This window comes from Mesoplodon mirus (assembly GCF_964341445.2).
Source record: "Mesoplodon mirus genome assembly, chromosome: 15".
Taxonomy (NCBI): Eukaryota; Metazoa; Chordata; class Mammalia; order Artiodactyla; family Ziphiidae; genus Mesoplodon; species Mesoplodon mirus.
Window position 1 is genome coordinate 64,222,841 of NC_138991.1, and position 16,581 is coordinate 64,239,421.

At 57.2% G+C, this 16,581-nt stretch overlaps 3 protein-coding genes across 3 annotated transcripts; 2 read left to right on the forward strand and 1 right to left on the reverse strand.

The window, feature by feature from the left end:
* Positions 1-1,608: 1,608 nt before the first annotated feature.
* On the forward strand, positions 1,609-3,562 carry RPS2 (ribosomal protein S2). The gene is made up of 7 exons (XM_082644609.1): positions 1,609-1,955; positions 2,044-2,133; positions 2,273-2,380; positions 2,638-2,811; positions 2,890-3,049; positions 3,269-3,360; positions 3,444-3,562. The coding sequence occupies exons 1-7, from the start codon at positions 1,770-1,772 to the stop codon at positions 3,522-3,524; spliced, it is 891 nt and encodes a 296-aa protein (XP_082500735.1). The 5' UTR covers positions 1,609-1,769; the 3' UTR covers positions 3,525-3,562.
* Positions 3,563-3,823: 261 nt separating this feature from the next.
* On the reverse strand, positions 3,824-6,537 carry NDUFB10 (NADH:ubiquinone oxidoreductase subunit B10). The gene is made up of 4 exons (XM_082643833.1): positions 6,287-6,537; positions 4,781-4,919; positions 4,251-4,390; positions 3,824-3,987 (listed from the first exon to the last, which is right to left on the reverse strand). The coding sequence occupies exons 1-4, from the start codon at positions 6,432-6,434 to the stop codon at positions 3,884-3,886; spliced, it is 531 nt and encodes a 176-aa protein (XP_082499959.1). The 5' UTR covers positions 6,435-6,537; the 3' UTR covers positions 3,824-3,883.
* A 7,648-nt stretch (positions 6,538-14,185) lies between these two features.
* On the forward strand, positions 14,186-16,218 carry RPL3L (ribosomal protein L3 like; the record flags this gene model as incomplete). The annotated part of the gene is made up of 6 exons (XM_082644978.1): positions 14,186-14,372; positions 14,467-14,627; positions 14,834-14,935; positions 15,422-15,517; positions 15,749-15,868; positions 16,136-16,218. The coding sequence occupies 6 exons, from the start codon at positions 14,186-14,188 to the stop codon at positions 16,190-16,192; spliced, it is 723 nt and encodes a 240-aa protein (XP_082501104.1). The 3' UTR covers positions 16,193-16,218.
* Positions 16,219-16,581: the final 363 nt, after the last annotated feature.

The window sequence follows — 16,581 nt, forward strand, 5'->3', positions numbered from 1 at the left end:
AGGCTGACATCAGTGGCATTGTCCAGCTCAGGCCAATCACAGCCCTGGCCCGGGGCACCACCTGGCTCTTGCTCCCCTCTCAAGTCACAGGGCAGCCCAGAGCCGGGATAGGTCTCTGGAGCCCCTGCCTTGCCTCTGCCTTTGGGGTGGCTGACAGCCATCTTCAAATAACACTAAGGCTGGAACCAAGCTTCCAGGGGCTATTTCCTCAAAGCTGAGGGTCCAGCAGGAGTGCAGGGACTGTTCCCCTCTTCTTCCTCAAATAGGCTGCCCAGGTGGCCAGATCCCCAAGAGCTCAGGGGGCTTTAGACATTGACTCATCATCAGGTCTCAGGATCAGAGACCTATGGAGCTAGCTCCAGGGTACAGACCAGGAGTGAGGACCAGATTTCCATGGTACCACAGCAGGAGCCTAGCATGTGGGAGAGCCTCCCAGAGCAGGTAGGCTGACCACCTGGGTAGGCCTATGAGGAAAGGTGTGGGGAAACCAATTTCCATGTGTGAGGCACAGAACAGAGAACTGCAGTTTCAATACCACTGAGTGTTGAACTCATCAAATCCTAAAGGCCCTAACCCTTTCCTGAGCGCAATAGGGAGCCGCTGCAAGCCTCTGACCTGCAAGTCTTACACTCCCACCCTTGTTAGTGTTTTGCTGATCCAGCCTGACTCACCTCAAGCTCAAGGTACTTTACATGCTGATGTAGAAGATACAGGGTGTGGGTAGAAATAATATGGTTTCAAACCTGGCTCTGCCGCTTTTGGAGGGTGGGATCTTAGAAATCACCTGCCAACCTCCAAGACCGGGTTCTACCCCTGCGTGGCATCCAAAGCAGAGTTGAGTTGGCCAGTAAGAGGTGTCCCACAAAGGTCTCTCCTTCACAGAACACCTCGGTTCCCACGTCAGCAGATGCGTTTTCCAGGATGGTAGTCGGGGGATCAAGAACACCCACACACGGACGAATCAGATCAACAGCTTTATTGAAAAACGAAAGCAGAGCCCCCCTTCCCCCCCGGTCATGGCGGCGTCGGCCTCAGGCTCTGAGCATCCAGGTATCCTGCGGGTAGAAGACGAGATCAGGAATCAGGTACCAAGAGTCCAGAACATAAGAGCGGCCGCAACCGGGCCCGGAGCGGCGGCGCGTGTCGGGGCCTGGGTTTCACCTCCCCACACGGAGGAGCGGGCGGTGAGCTGAGGCCCCCGGTGGCTCTGGGCGCCGAGTCTCACCTGCGGCCACGGCCAAAGCCGCAGGTGATTTTCAACCAACGCCGATCTACCAACCACCCCACAGCGCCGCAAAGTGCCAGACCGAAGAACCTCCTGAACAGACCTACCCGCAGCCGGAGAAGACGAGGTAGAGGCCGAGCGGCCCCTTATAGCAGCGGCCCAGTCGCGCAGATTCCGGGGCCGCAGACACGCGGGCACTTGCAGAGCTCGGCGGGAGCGGGGCCCCTTGGAGCCAATCACAGGCCATTTTATAGGCCTTTGGCGCAAGGGCGATTTGGGGTGGGGCAGCCGAGATCTCGCGGCGCTTGGCGCTATATAAAGACTCCCTTGGGGGCGGCTTCCTTCTTTTATTCCTTAAAGACACGTGAGTATTCGCGTTAGTAGAGGCGGCCGGTGGGCCTGGGCGGTGGGAATCCGCCGCCATCGGGCGGGGTCCCGGCTGGTGCGCCCGCGCTGTACGGCTGAAGCCCGGCCTGGGCGTCCGAGGCGTCCGTAGATGCCAGGGCCTCACTGACCGGCTGGTTCTTGTTACTCGTTTTAGCAAATGGCGGATGACGCCGGTGCTGCGGGAGGGACCGGAGGTCCTGGAGGCCCCGGGGGCCCTGGCATGGGAGGTCGTGGTGGCTTCCGCGGAGGCTTCGGCAGCGGCGTCCGGGGCCGGGGCCGCGGTCGCGGTCGGGGCCGGGGCCGAGGCCGCGGAGCTCGCGGAGGCAAGGCCGAGGACAAGGAGGTAGGTCTGCGCTATGCGCGTGAGGCAGGCCCTTGGACGGCACCGGGAAGGCGGTCCTGGGCACTTGCTGCGCCTTTTCCTCTTCCAGTGGCTCCCCGTCACCAAGCTGGGCCGCTTGGTCAAGGACATGAAGATCAAGTCCCTGGAGGAGATCTATCTCTTTTCTTTGCCCATCAAGGTAAACATATGTTCTCTTTCTCTTGGGTGGGGCCTTGGCCTGGGGTCGAGGGCGCTTTGTCATTGGTTGGACATTGAGGGGTCCTAGGCTCCACCTTTGGTTTTATTAAACAGTTTTGTCACAAATTTTTTTCTTGTAGGAATCTGAGATCATTGACTTTTTCTTGGGGGCATCTCTCAAGGACGAGGTTTTGAAGATCATGCCTGTGCAAAAGCAGACCCGTGCTGGCCAGCGGACCAGGTTCAAGGTACCCCAGCCATCTTATTTTCCTAGGCTGTTTCTATCAAAGGCTTTTTATGAGACTCTCTCAGCTCTGCATGGTTGCACTTGTCTTCACGCGTGTGACTTTCGTAACGGGGAGAGAGAGCAAGGATCTCCTCAGGATCTCAGATAGGTCTCCTGGTGGCCAGTCTTTCCTTGAGGGGCACAACAGACCCTGTGCGGTGGGTGGCTACTGACGTTATGAAGGGCAGTGGACCACCAGCCACGTCAGTCTCTTTGCAGGCGTTTGTTGCCATCGGGGATTACAACGGACATGTTGGTTTGGGTGTGAAGTGCTCTAAGGAGGTAGCCACTGCCATCCGTGGGGCCATCATTCTGGCCAAGCTCTCCATCGTCCCCGTGCGACGAGGCTACTGGGGGAACAAGATCGGCAAGCCCCATACCGTCCCTTGCAAGGTAGGCTGGATGGTGGTGCGAGGCAGGGCCTGCGGTGCTGCAGACTCTCCAGCCCATCTCGACTCTACCCCTTCCCAGGTGACTGGCCGCTGTGGCTCCGTGCTGGTGCGTCTCATCCCTGCCCCCAGGGGCACTGGCATCGTCTCAGCCCCTGTGCCCAAGAAGCTATTGATGATGGCTGGAATTGACGACTGCTACACCTCTGCCAGGGGCTGCACTGCCACGCTGGGCAACTTCGGTAGGTGGCCCACACGTAGACTCTGGCTTCTCTCAGCTCTGCTCAGTCACATTCTGTGTGTGGTTGGTGTATTTTGAGAGAGAGAGGAAGGCCCTCCTAATGCACGACAGACTGGCCCACAGTGGTCTCTCTGTTCCTAGGAGTGCGACAGCTTCTTGCTGTAACTGGGGGTTCATCTCAGGTCAGTTCACTAATCCTCTCCTATTTTCCCTTTTTCAGCCAAGGCCACTTTTGATGCCATTTCCAAGACCTACAGTTATCTCACTCCTGATCTCTGGAAAGAGACGGTGTTCACCAAGTCTCCGTATCAGGTACTGCCTGCCCCGCTACCCGGGCAAAGCAAAGGGTAGCAGTCTTATTTGGTTACAACTAAAGCCTCTTTTTGTTTTTCTAGGAATTCACTGACCATCTTGTAAAGACCCACACCAGAGTTTCCGTGCAGAGGACCCAGGCTCCAGCTGTAGCCACCACATAGTTTTGTATAAGAAAAATAAAGTGAATGAAGCTAGTTTATATAGTTGTCTCTTGTTTTTTGGGGGGGGGGACTGTACCATGAAGCTTGTGGGATCTTAGTTTCCGGACCAGGGGTTGAACCCGGGCCCCCAGCAGTGAAAGTGCAGAGTCCCTAACTGCTGGACCATCAGGGAACTCCCTATTCTCAAGTTTAGTGGTGGCTGAATTTGGAAGGGAAATGGGGCCAATAAGATGAGAAATCTGAATAAGGCTTATTTATCAATGTGTCAAGGCTGGGGGCTAAAGATGACACCACAGAGATTCCATTACTCTTTATTTTAGCAATAGCAACAGACACAGACACAGGTGGCTTGAGCTGCCTCAGGCAGGAGCAGCCTCTTCTGCGGCTTTTCTCTCTTCCAGCATCCTCTGCTTCTGTTTTGCCAGGCACTTCCTGGCAGAATAATGGGCCCCCAGGTCATGATCTGGGAAAGAGATGGGGAGGGGAGTCATGGGCCATGATGGGAATTTGTGGTCTTTTCTCCATGCAGGGAGGGCTCAGGCAGCTAAGACAAGTTAATGAGCAGACAAGGGATGAGGTAAGATGATTGTTTTTTACAACCACCAGAGACTGGGCTAATTAGCCAAACGTTTAGTACCCAGCTGTGTGGAGACTGGAAGGAGAACTGGGAAGTGAGGTGGCAGAAGCAGGAGTAGCTGGGGGCAGGCTGGGGTGGAGCTGACTCACAGCGGTCCTGGTAGGCCTTGGCCACCTGGGTGAACTGCTCCAGCTCCTTGGCACAGTTCTGCCTGTAGCTCTCACCTTCCCTCTGCTGACAGGCCTTTAGCCTTTCCTGGATAATGTTGACGATTTCCTGATCAACTTTGCTGAAAAGAAAATGAGACAGGTGGTGAACAACAGGGGTCCCCAACCCCCAGGGCCGTGGACCACTGCCGAGGCTTCATCTGCCACTCCCCATCGCTCGCATTACTGCCTGAACCTGCCCCCCCCCACCCCCCGCCACCCCGTGGAAAAACTCTTCCATGAAACTGGTCTCTGGTGCCAAAAAGGTTGGGGACCGCTGGTCTAAGGTCTATAAGGATTCCCTGTACTCAGGGAAAGTAAAATGAAAGCAGGGCCTGGGAGCCCTGTGGTCTGGCCCCTCCACCCCTAGATCTGGGTTGGCCACCATCTCATGGCATCCGGAGGGAATATGCTCATTGCACAGGGCTCTCAATAGTATCACTAAGAGCAGAAGCCCAAGGGGGAGGACTTACTAGTCTCTTCTCCATTGCATTTCTGCTTCAAACATGCACAATACGTCCTTTTCCTTGCACTCAGTGATGTCCGGCACGCGGCGGAACTCACGGTGGTAGTAGTAATACCTGTTCTTGGCATGCTGCCGCTCTATAAACTCTGCAAAGAGAAAACCCCAGGTGCAAAGGGAAAACCCCAGGTCCAAAGGCCCTATTGGTTTGGACAAGCCACCGTTTGAAAGGGCTCTTAGCTTTGTATTTCTCATAAGCCGTGGAAGAGGCAGGTTTCCCAAATGTTCCCAGCTTTTACAAAGACTGGCAACTGGACTCCCAAAGAAGAGGTGTGGGCTGGCAGACAGTCCTGGAAAGGACTGGGCTACAAATGGCAATGTCTACGGTTTATGGAGAGTTTCTTGTAAGCCAGGAACCACCCTGTGTTCCATAATACATTAACTCACTTTGTCCCCACGATAACCCTATGGGGGGCAGGTCCTTTTCATTTACAGAGAGGAGACCCAGGCTCTGAGAGATGGCAGGATTCAGAGCCCGTTCTCTGCAAGCCCACACCCTGCTACAGTCCCTCCTGCCGGCCCAGCTCCCCCAGAGCACGGGGATTCCACTGTGGAGGCAAAGAGGCCCCAACAGGGAGCCACCAAGAGGGATTCCAGTCCCAGTTCTGCTACTGCTGACCTTCCGGCCTCAACTTCCCCACGGGTAAATGAACACGTTGGACCTAGTGAGATCTCACCCATCCAGACGTATAAAACACTTTCTAAAAAACTGCTATACAAAAGAGGGAGCAGATCCACTACTGTTTTTTCCAGACCTTGGGTTGGTGTGGGGTGGGGTGGGGGTGGTTCCTCCTCCCACAAAGAGCCACCAGGGCATGCTATGCACCCCAAATGTTCTGTTGTTGAACGAATGGATTGATTAATTAGGTGCATGGATGAATCGCCTGGCACTAGTGACTAAGGGCATTATGCTCTGCCTGCTGCACCACCAAGATGGCTGAACCACAAACTGGACAACGATGGTTTAAAACCATCGTTCACCTAGTTTGGACCAGAGATGGCGGAATTTGGGCAGCTCTCAAGCGTGGGCACACACGGAGGGCAAGTTACAGCACACGTAGGTGGAAGGGGCCTCGGCCATCAGTGACCACCCGGGCCATTTTGCAGGCATGAGAAGGGTTGGGAGAACCCCTGTACCTCAACAGCCCTCTGTGACCGCCTGCTGTGCAAAACGCAGGATGCAAAGCGTGCAGGGAGAGTGGGATCTAACAAGCCTCAGGACGCAGATGACTTCCATCAGCAAACAGCCCCTAACATTTGAGCGAGGCCGGAGACCAGGGGTCCGTGGACGGCGGCAAGGGCCATACAGCAGTGAGGGCTCTTGGTGTGTGTGTGTGGGGGTCGTCCCAAGAGGTGGGGCCTGGGGTGCAGTGGGGGTCCAGGCTGAGTGACGGGTGCGGGGGGCCCGGGAGCGGTGAGGGGGCCCCGGGGCGCAAGGCCCGGCAGGGGCTCGTACCTCTCGCGAGGGTCACTGGCCGGTCCACGAGGAGGTCGAAAGCCTTCGTAAAATAGGTGATAGGGTTGGTCAGAGAGGTCTGCGGCGAGGGCGCCGGCGTGCGGCGCGGGGGCTCGGGGTACACATTGTTGTCCCAGCTGTCCGGCATGGCGGCGGCGCGCAGCGGCCTCGACTCTCGGACGCGCTCCCACGGCCTCCGCCTCGGTCCCGCGGCCTAGTTCGCCTACACAGAGGACAACCGGAGAGCGGCCGCGCCTGCGCAGGACGGCCGGCGCTCGCGAGGCACCATGGGACTTGTAGTTCGCCCCGCCTGCCCAAGTGTGGCCTCGGGAGATGCTTCTCAGTGCGAGCGCCCCCGCATGGGACCGCCGCGTCATTGCACACGCGACGAGCGCCTACTGTGTGCTGGGCGCTGGTATCAGAGGTGAAGGAAACAGATCCCTATTTACATTCTAAGGGGAGACAGACACAGGAGTAAGGAAACCATTCAGTTCGGATGGCGTGTAGGCACGTGCCAAGTGCAGCAGGGGGCAGGATGATGAACACAGCTGGACTCTTCTGGAGAACTCAGGCCGGTAGAGCAAATAACAAAGTCAACAGATAACACAAGCTGCCAAAGGCTGTAGTCTTCCAGGAAGCCTTCCTGCATTGTCCATTCCCTACATCCCTCTCTGAGCTCCATTGTGTCTGCCAGGGCCCCTCATGGACTGGCTGATGCCACTGAGCTTGGAGAGGGGGCTGCCTGGGGCGGCACAGGAGGTAGGGTTTGCCCTCTCCACCCCCCACCCCACGACTAGGGAGAAGTGGCTCCTACCCTGGGCACAGGGCACTCTGTTTTGGTTCTGAGGGTTCCATCCTGGCCCTGAGCACTGTTGTGCCCTTGAGGCAGCTTCACTGACCAGGGCCCTACTGGCCACCCTCTGTGATCTCCATACCTGGCACACCCCCTGGCTAGCACCAGGGAGCATGGTTGCTGGTCACTTCCTGCCCAGAGGCTGGGGTCAGTCATTAACTCTATGGACGCACAGAATCCGGAATCATAGTAACCTTAAATCTTCAAATCATGAGCTCTTAGAAATTGTCACACTCAACTAATCATAACATTGACCTGCAATGTTGGGCTGAACGAGGGGACCCAATGGAGGTGGGCCGGAGTCATCACCTGACCCGCAGTAACCAGCACGAGCTCGCCCACCAGAGGAATATGAGAAAGCAGAGTATAGTACTCAGTTAAGGGAAAGCGCCCAGATGATGGCTTTCTGCTGCCACCCAGCAGTGGACGGACTCAGAGATCATGCAGCAGAAGCAGAAAAAGGCAAATGAGAGGGAGGAACCCAAGCAGCTTTGTGGCTCCACGTCCAACCCTCTGGCCCTTGGCCTGTGTGGCTGGAGCCCCCACCATGTGCTCCCAGACCCAGCACCGAGGGGGTTCCCTTTGGCCCTGAGTCTGCAACATGTCGCTCCTGTTCTTCCTTCCTTCAGGGAGCCTCTCTCCCCCGGGGCCATTTCTGGCCTGAGGGGTTTACCCCTTCCCAGTGATTTTTTTCCTGCAGGACTCAGCCCAAAGTATTAAAAGTAGCTTTGTCATTCAAAAACAACGACAAAAACAAAGAATTGTAGATTTTAGTAGCATAGAATTTTAGCACCCAGGGATGCAAAATCCACAGACCTGCAGAGATATCTTAGGCCTGTAAAGCTCTGATTCTACAATTACAGAACTTTATAACCATAAAATCTTTGAATTAAAAAATAAGAGATTTCAGGGACTCCCCTTGTGGCGTAGTGGTTAAGAATCTGCCTGCCAATGCAGGGGACACAGGTTCGAGCCCTGGTCCGGGAAGATCCCACATGCCGTGGAGCAACTAAGCCCATGAGCCACAACTACTGATCCTGTGCTCTAGAGCCCACAAGCCACAACTACTGAAGCCCGTGCACCTAGAGCCCATGCTCCGCAACAAGAGAAGCCACTGTAATGAGAAGCCTGCGCACTGCAATGAAGAGTAGCTCCTGGGCTTCCCTGGTGGCACAGTGGTTGAGAATCTGCCTGCCAATTCAGGGGACACAGGTTCGAGCCCTGGTCTGGGAAGATCCCACATGCCACAGAGCAACTAGGCCTGTGAGCCACAACTACTGAGCCTGCGCGTCTGGAGCTTGTGCTCCACAACAAGAGAGGCCGCGATAGTGAGAGGCCCGCACACTGCGATGAAGAGTGGCCCCTGCTCGCCGCAATTAGAGAAAGCCCTCACACAGAAACAAAGACCCAACACAGCCAAAAATAAAATATAAATAAATAAATTTATTTTTAAAAAGTATAAAAAAAATTTAAGTTCATAAAATTATCTTAAGGGACTTCCCTGGTGGTGCAGTGGTTAAGACTCTGCACTCCCAATGCAGGGGGCCCGGGTTCAATCCCTGGTCAGGGAACTAGATCCCACATGCATGCCGAAACTAAGGAGCCCGCCTGCTGCAACTAAGACCTGGTGCAACCAAATAAATAAATATTTAAAAAAAAAAGTATCCTAAGTGTTCTTGGCTCACAGCTACTAGAGTCAAGGTACCTTGATTGAATCACAGCTCTAGTGATCCTCTGGGCACAGAGCCAAACTTCCCTATCTTCCCACCATTTGTCCAGCTCAGGCTCACAGCCTCAGGACAGCACAGGAATCTGCTCTGCTTCAAGGCCAGCAAACTGGACTCAGACCCTCCTAATGGCAGCTGCCCAAGGGAAGCTCCCCAACCCAAGTTCCTAAACCCCCTGCCAGGCCAAGTTGTTCCTGTCTTGGAGGGTCACACAAAGCAGAAAAGTGTGTGACCCAGTCCCAGGACCCTTGAGGAAACGAGTGCCAGCCCTAGCTCCAGGTGCACCCCCCCAGGCTGCCCAGGCTGCCCCCCTTCGCCCTGCCCTGGGCCAGGCCCGCTCCTGACACCAGAGCCCACATCCGCCACAGGAGATGACAGAGCTCCCCTGCCAGGGGCTAAATCTGGGATCTGGCTGCTGTGCGTCCTGGCCCTGCCACTTGACCTCCGACGCCTGGTGAGGTGGCCCCTTCCCTTCCTAACCTGCAGAGACAGGCCTCTATGGTCAGTGGGCTGGTGGGAGGGGGGTTGGGGGGAAGCACGCCAGCTTCCTGGCGAGGGGCAGGTGGGCTTCTGGAATCTATCCCAGCAGAGAAGGTCCTTGGACCTGTGACAGAATAAGTGATTAGAGGGGCAGCAGGGGGCCCAAGCTCTGGCTTCCAGGCCTAGGACAGGCAAACAGAGGGACAGATGGCAGCGGCCCCCTGCCTCTGTGGCCTTGGCTGCGATGTGGACCTGCCTCTTCTGGGCCCAGCCAGGCAGGGCCAGGCCACTGAGACAGGAAGCCCATGGGTGAGGGGGGCTGCCGCTGGCTCTGTCCCTAAGACACTGCCCTTGAAGAAGTTTCCCTCCTTTCTTGTGGACAGATGCAGGCCTTGAGGGCCACCAGGTCTCAGCCTGGGGTCTCTAGCTCACTTCCGGTCTGGTCTCTGGGACCGCCCAGCTGTACCCAGCAGGGAGACCCCAGCTCTGATCTCCCTCCCCTTCTGTCCCCAGTCCCACCGGAAGTTCTCTGCCCCTCGGCATGGACAACTGGGCTTCCTGCCACACAAGAGGAGCCGCCGGCACCGGGGCAAGGTGAAGACGTGGCCTCGGGACGACCCCAGCCGGCCCGTGCACCTCACGGCCTTCCTGGGCTACAAGGCTGGCATGACACACACTCTGCGGGAGGTGCACCGGCCAGGGCTCAGTGAGTGGCCTCTAGGGGCCCCTGGGGGGCGGGCCGAGCACCCCCGACCGCCAGAAGATCTGGAGGTCCTTCCAGAGGCTAGGAGCCACAACTGGGCTTCTGGAGGGGAAACAGCCCCAGAAGGGGCCAGGCCCCGCCCATGGGCACCTCAGTCAGAACGTTGACTGCTGGCCGTGCCTCAAGAACCCATCTGTCATTGCCCCAGTTTACAGATGAGGAAATAAAGCAGTTATGAAACTTGTAGAAGCTAAGATTCAAGGGCAGGTGCCCCTACACACTTCCGGTTTTGAGATCATCGTAGTGTGGTTATAAGAAATAATACAGAGGGATCCCACGCACCCTTTACCCAGTTTCCCCAATGGAAACATCTCTTAAAACCATGGTAATATGTCATAGCTGGATAATGACATGGATACACCCTACTCATCTTGTGCTGGATTCTCCTGAATAAAATGTGTGTTTATTTAGTTCTATGGTTCTGTCACGTGTAAATGACAGGTTCTGTCATGTGTAAATGCGTGTACCCACCACCTTGGAATGTCCCATTCCCACAACAGTCCCTCCTGTTGCCCTATTATAGCCACAGCCACCACCCCCCAACCTTCTGGCAACCACTCATCTGTTCTCCATCTCTCCTAAAGTATATATTTTTTGGCTGCGCCACGCGGCTTGCAGGATCTTAGTTCCCTGACCAGGGGTCGAACCCGGGCCCTCAGCAGTGAAAGTGCCAAGTCCTAACCCCTGGACCGCCAGGGAATTCCCCTAATATATATTTTAAGCATATACTTCTTTGACTTTGGATCAGCCTCATTAATAACATCTATAAAATCATGGGTTTAGGACAAGTCTTAGGTTTTGTTCTAGAACTCATCCACATATATTCATAGTGCCCATTTGTACTCCCCTAGAGGATGACCAACCCTACCCTTTGGGGGACGCTGCTCTGGCTGTGGCTCTCTTGGCCCACTCCTGGGAGGTCTGGTGGGGAAACCGAGGCAGGAGCAGGTCAGGCCTTACCTGAGCTGAGTCAGAGCTACTGTGGACACCTGTGAGGTCTTGCCCAGCAGTGGCTCCACACACAGGGCAGAGCAGGTCGGGAGTGGGGAGGCTCAGGGCTGGAAGTCAGGGGCCTGCTCACAGGGGCCTCTGTCCGCAGCAGCCCTGGGGCTCTGGCGCTGGGTCCTCCCGCGGGCAGGTGGGGCTGTGGTCGGCACTTCCACCCCTTTCCCCTCTCCATGGAACTCCCCGTGGGACTCGGAGGCCCCCCTCCACGCCTCTGTCTCTGGGTTTCGTTCAGAAATTTCCAAGCGGGAGGAGGTGGAGGCGGTAACGATTGTGGAGACACCGCCTCTGGTGGTGGTGGGCGTGGTGGGCTACGTGGCCACCCCGCGAGGCCTGCGGAGCTTCAAGACCATTTTTGCGGAACATCTCAGCGACGAGTGCCGCCGCCGCTTCTACAAGGACTGGTGAGGGCCCCGTGGGGATGCTGGGTGGTTGGGCAGGAGGAGGAGTGTCAGCAGCGTGTGGAAGGCAGGAAAGTGTGTGTGTGTGTGTGTGTGTATGTGTGTGTGTGTGTGTGTGTGTATGCGTGTGAGTGTGTGATGCCTTCCCTCCAATAAAAGACAAGGACTAGAGGGCTGGAGAGGAAATTAATTAGAGGAAAAAGGAAAGCAAACATTCTCATCCTCAGGGTGAACTAAGGAACTAATCTGATGGAATGTCAGAGTTGGTTCCGAGCTTCCTAGCAGCCAGGGTGAAAAGGGAAATAGCCAACTGACAAGCTCTTTTCATCAGAAAGAAAGGCATCCTTAGGCCTCAAATCTTCCCTGGCATTAAGTCCAGAATGGGAAGGCACCCCTGCCTGAGGAACCTCATAGACACCCCCTTCCATATGGAGGCAGGGGCACATGTAGCCTCCATGGGAAGCGAGGATCTTGGACCCTAGTGTCAGATCAGGCTGTGTGACCACAGGCAAGCTGACTGACCTTTTAGAACCTCACCTCACCCCCCCCCACCACACACACACACACACACACACACACACACACTCCCCACAGACACCATCAAATGGGAACAGGAGAGGTCCCCGCCTCTTGGGGCAGCCCTGAGGATGAGCTGAGCAGAGTGTGTCAAGTGCTCAGCACAGCGAAAGAGCTCAGCAAACGCCAGCTGGCCTTGTTTTTGCTGCTGCAATTGTGATCAACTTGCCCCTCATCTGACCTCTGTGAACCTCGGTTTCTTCATCTGTAGGATGGGGATAATGGCGTCCACCTTCCAGCATCCTGGCAAGGGTTAGGAACGACGGGGTGTGGGGCCTGGCCAGTTCTGACTGTTCGCTTTAGAAGTGGGTTCAGCAGCCATGGCAAAGTGGGCATGTGGCAGTGGCTGTCTGGCACGTCCCTTCCCTGGGCTCCTGCACATCTGCTCACTCTCAGTCCCAGGAGGCAGGGAGGGTACCCACTTTACGGAGGAGAAAACTGAGGCCTAGAGAGGGAAAGACAGTCTGTGCTTAAGGAGGGCGCCCAGAACCAGGCCAGGGACCCCAGGGGCCCAGCAATGCCTCCCCTGGGGCCCAGCAATGCCTCCCCTGGGAAGGGGAGGAGGGAGGAGGGGGACATCTAAGCCCATGCTTGGTAGGATGCAGTGGCGGCTGCCGTGCTGGCTGTGCTGAGCACCCTCTGTGCATGGCTCAGGCACAAGAGCAAGAAAAAAGCCTTCACCAAGGCCTGCAGGAGGTGGCGCGACGCCGACGGCAAGAAGCAGCTGCAGAGGGACTTTGCTGCCATGAAAAAGTACTGCAAAGTCATCCGGGTCATCGTCCACACCCAGGTCAGCCCCTACCCCCTGGTCCACACTGGTCAGCCAGTCCACCCCCTGGGCCCACCCTCCCTCAGCCTGGCTTCCAGGAGCCCTGGCAAATGTCAGCCTAAAAATACTGCGAGCCCCGGGCATAGGCCCAAAGTGTCGGCTGACCAGCCAGCTGCCTGCAGCCCCGGGGATGGGGTGTTGGGCAGCAGTGCACTCTGAGGGCTGCGGGGTACTGGCTACACCCAGCAGTCAACCAAGGCCCTGAAGTGCTCCAAAGGTCCAGGATCGCCTGCCCAGTGTTGGGTGTGGGGGGCCGGCTGCCTCTGTTTGGGGTCTGGCACATGTGGGTGTGAATCAACATTCGTAAGTGGAGTCTGGCTTCGTGTGGGCTGACAGGTTACATATATCCTCTGGCTTTTTCTGGAAGGTTCAGGGAAGCCTTCCCAGGCCTGGAGCAATGACCCTCCCCACCTGCCTGAGTTACTCTCACGCTTGCAGTTCCTGGTTACGTGTGTCATTGGTTAACATCCATCTCCCTCCATAGACTTGAGCTCCATGGGGGCAGGGGTCACAGCTTCCTGCTCACTGCTGTACCAAACCCTCCAGGAGGCTTATATGCAACAGGTCCTCCATCAGTACTGGTTGAGCCCTATGCTGTGACCTAACCGCGTCCCTGCTTCCACCTCACACAGCAGCAGCCAGAGATGTTTAAAATGTTCATCAGATCATGTCACACCCTGCACTTGGAATAAAGCCCAAGCTACTCCCTATGAGACCTGCCTGGCCAGGCCCCTGCTCACCTATCACCGTCCTGAACCCTCCTCCCTGTTCACCACAGTCCAGACACACTGGTCTCGTTTCTGTCCCACCAACCACCGCGCCCCCATCTTCCCTGCCACAAGGCCTTTGCATATGTGGTTCCCTCTGCCCCCAAAGCTCTCAGATCTTCACCTAGTGGTTCCTTCTTGACATTGATGTCACCTCCTCAGAGAGGCCCTCCTTTACCACCCTCATGTGCAATAACTGTCCCCTCCACCCTCAATATTTCATCACAACACTTAGGCCTATCCAAGAGTTTACTTGGTTTCTGCCGCCCAACTAGATGGTGGCTCCATGGGGGCCAGGACGCTGTCTGCCTCATTCCATACTGCATCCCCAGTGCCTCGCACAGAACGTGGCATATAGGCACACCAGAGCATGGGATCATCTGTTGAATGAATGCGTGCGTGAAAGTATGCCAGGGGTCACCAGCTGGCCATGTCGTGTCGGCAAATGGGGGTGTGTGTGACTTTCTGGGAACCGACTGGCCGTGCCATGTCTTACAGATGAAGCTTCTGCCCTTCCGGCAGAAGAAGGCCCACATCATGGAGATTCAGCTGAATGGCGGCACGGTGGCTGAGAAGGTGGCCTGGGCCCAGGCCCGGCTGGAGAAGCAGGTGCCAGTGCACAGCGTGTTCAGCCAGAGTGAGGTCATTGATGTCATTGCCGTCACCAAGGGCAGGGGCGTCAAAGGTAGGGCTGGGTGGGGATGGCGGCTCCAGGAAGGCTGCCTGGAGGAGGTGGGGGCCAAACTGGACTCTAAGCCACCCGTCCCTCCCACCTGCAGGGGTCACGAGCCGCTGGCATACCAAGAAGCTGCCGAGGAAGACCCATAAGGGGCTGCGCAAGGTGGCCTGCATTGGTGCCTGGCACCCTGCCCGCGTGGGCTGCTCCATCGCCCGGGCTGGGCAGAAGGGCTACCATCACCGCACAGAGCTCAACAAGAAGGTGTGTCCGCAGGCCTGGTTTGAGGGGGGATGCCCGTGACCACACCCCAGTGAGTGGGGTGCATGACCCAGATGCTGCCTGACCCCCTAAGGCTCTGAAATGCCCCCACCAGCGCCTGGGTCTAAGCCCACATTCTGATGGGTGTGGGCATCTTGCCAGCCCCAGAGGCTACCTGCTGTCCCCAATGTGCCCTGTGCTCCTGGCAGATCTACCGCATCGGCCGGGGGCTGCACACAGAGGACGGGAAGGTGGTTAAGAACAACGCATCCACCAGCTACGATGTGACCAACAAATCCATCACACCACTGGTGAGGGTGGGCCGCCAGTTTGGCTAAGGGGCCTGGTGTGCATGTGTGGGGCAGGCCTGTGGGGTGCTGCCCTCCCCCAAGAGCTCAGGCACCAGGGTGGACCGCCTGGGTGGACCAAACCCCTGCTGTTCCTGCATTCTCAGAGCCACCACTGCAGACGGCTCATCCTCCAGCTGCTGTCACAGGGTGCGGAGTGCAGCAGCTCCAACTGTGACCTTAGAGTCAGGCTGCCTGGCCTCAAACCCCAGATGCAGTGTGTAGCAGCTGCAGGGCCTGGAGCAAGTGACTTCATCCCTCTGAGCCTCAGTTTCCCCCCTGTAAAATGCAGATTTTTAAATAAGATAATCACGGGAAGGACTTAGGGTGTGGCTCAGATGCTGCCCTGATTAATGATCAAGAATGTCACCCTAGGCCAGGGGAGTTCTCCTAGGGCCCCCAGCTGCCTCCTAACCCAGCAGCCCCTTTCCTGGACCCACCTTCCCACAGGGTGGCTTCCCCCACTACGGGGAAGTCAACAATGACTTCGTCATGCTGAAAGGTTGCATCGCGGGCACCAAGAAGAGGGTCATCACGCTGAGGAAGGTCAGTGCCAGGTGGTGAGCTGGGGAGTGGGAGCCCCATGGGCCTTGGGGGAGTTGGGGGTCTGGTCTACCCTGTCCTCCAGACTGCTTCAGGAGGGGTGGGGATGGGGAAAGCAAAGAGAGAGAGGTTCTAACAGAATCTGGGTGAACGAGACCTTCCTGACTGGGGGTAATGGGAGGGGCTGAGTGGGGACCTCCTACGGTGACAGCTCCCCTCTCCCACCGGCCGCAGTCCCTCCTGGTGCACCACAGCCGCAGGGCCCTGGAGAACATCGAGCTCAAGTTCATTGACACCACCTCCAAGTTTGGCCATGGCCGCTTCCAGACAGCCCAAGAGAAGAGGGTCTTCATGGTGAGCCCACCAGCCTTGCTCTCTGGGGCTCCGACACCACATCCTACCTGCCCCAGAGCGGGGAAGCTGAGCAGATGGGGGTGGCACGCATGTCCCTGCACTCATCCACAGGAGGGGGCTTTTAGGGGTCCAGTCCTGGGCACTGATTCTTGCCAGAAAGGAAGTAGGGGAGGAACCAGTGGGAGAGGGCGCAGGGCCGACTCCGCGTAACCCAGGCGGCTGGTTAGACCCCTGTGACTAACGCTCCTCCTGTCCCTCGCCCACCAGGGTCCCCAGAAGAAGCATCTTGAGAAGGAAAAGCCGGAAACCTCGGGAGACTTGTAGGCAGGATAGGATGGAGCGAGCCTGAAAGAAGCGCGGCGCAACCCCTGCCTGTCCCCTTGTCTAATAAAAGCCAGAGACAACTCTTCCCGCGGTGTCTCAGAGTTGGGGGGCACGGAAAGGCTGGTCAACGGCCGGCAGCCCGGGGCTTAGCGCCGGGAAACGACGAGAGCGTACGCGGCTCAGCGTGTACCGCAGCAGCCACCCCAAACCCAGCGCAGCTCAGCAGCTCGCCCTGCCGCTAGGGGCAGGGCGGCAGGGGCGGGGCCGCGGGGACCGCTCAGGAGTGGTCCTTAGTGGTGGGCGGGGCCTGCTGGAAGACGGAGGGGGCAGGTCCTCGGGAGGGGGCGGGGTCTCCTGGAGGCGGAAGCCGGAACCCCAGTACCGGGGTG

Excerpts from the sequence above, each read along its gene's own strand:
- NDUFB10 (XM_082643833.1), bottom strand. The coding sequence starts at position 6,434 with ATGCCGGACAGCTGGGACAACAATGTGTACCCCGAGCCCCCGCGCCGC. Across the intron at positions 4,920-6,286 it reads GCCAGTGACCCTCGCGAGAG|AGTTTATAGAGCGGCAGCAT; the intron begins GTACGAGCCCCT and ends TTCTCTTTGCAG. Across the intron at positions 4,391-4,780 it reads ATGCAATGGAGAAGAGACTA|CAAAGTTGATCAGGAAATCG; the intron begins GTAAGTCCTCCC and ends TTTTCTTTTCAG.
- RPS2 (XM_082644609.1), top strand. The coding sequence starts at position 1,770 with ATGGCGGATGACGCCGGTGCTGCGGGAGGGACCGGAGGTCCTGGAGGC. Across the intron at positions 2,812-2,889 it reads CCCATACCGTCCCTTGCAAG|GTGACTGGCCGCTGTGGCTC; the intron begins GTAGGCTGGATG and ends ACCCCTTCCCAG. Across the intron at positions 3,361-3,443 it reads TCACCAAGTCTCCGTATCAG|GAATTCACTGACCATCTTGT; the intron begins GTACTGCCTGCC and ends TTGTTTTTCTAG.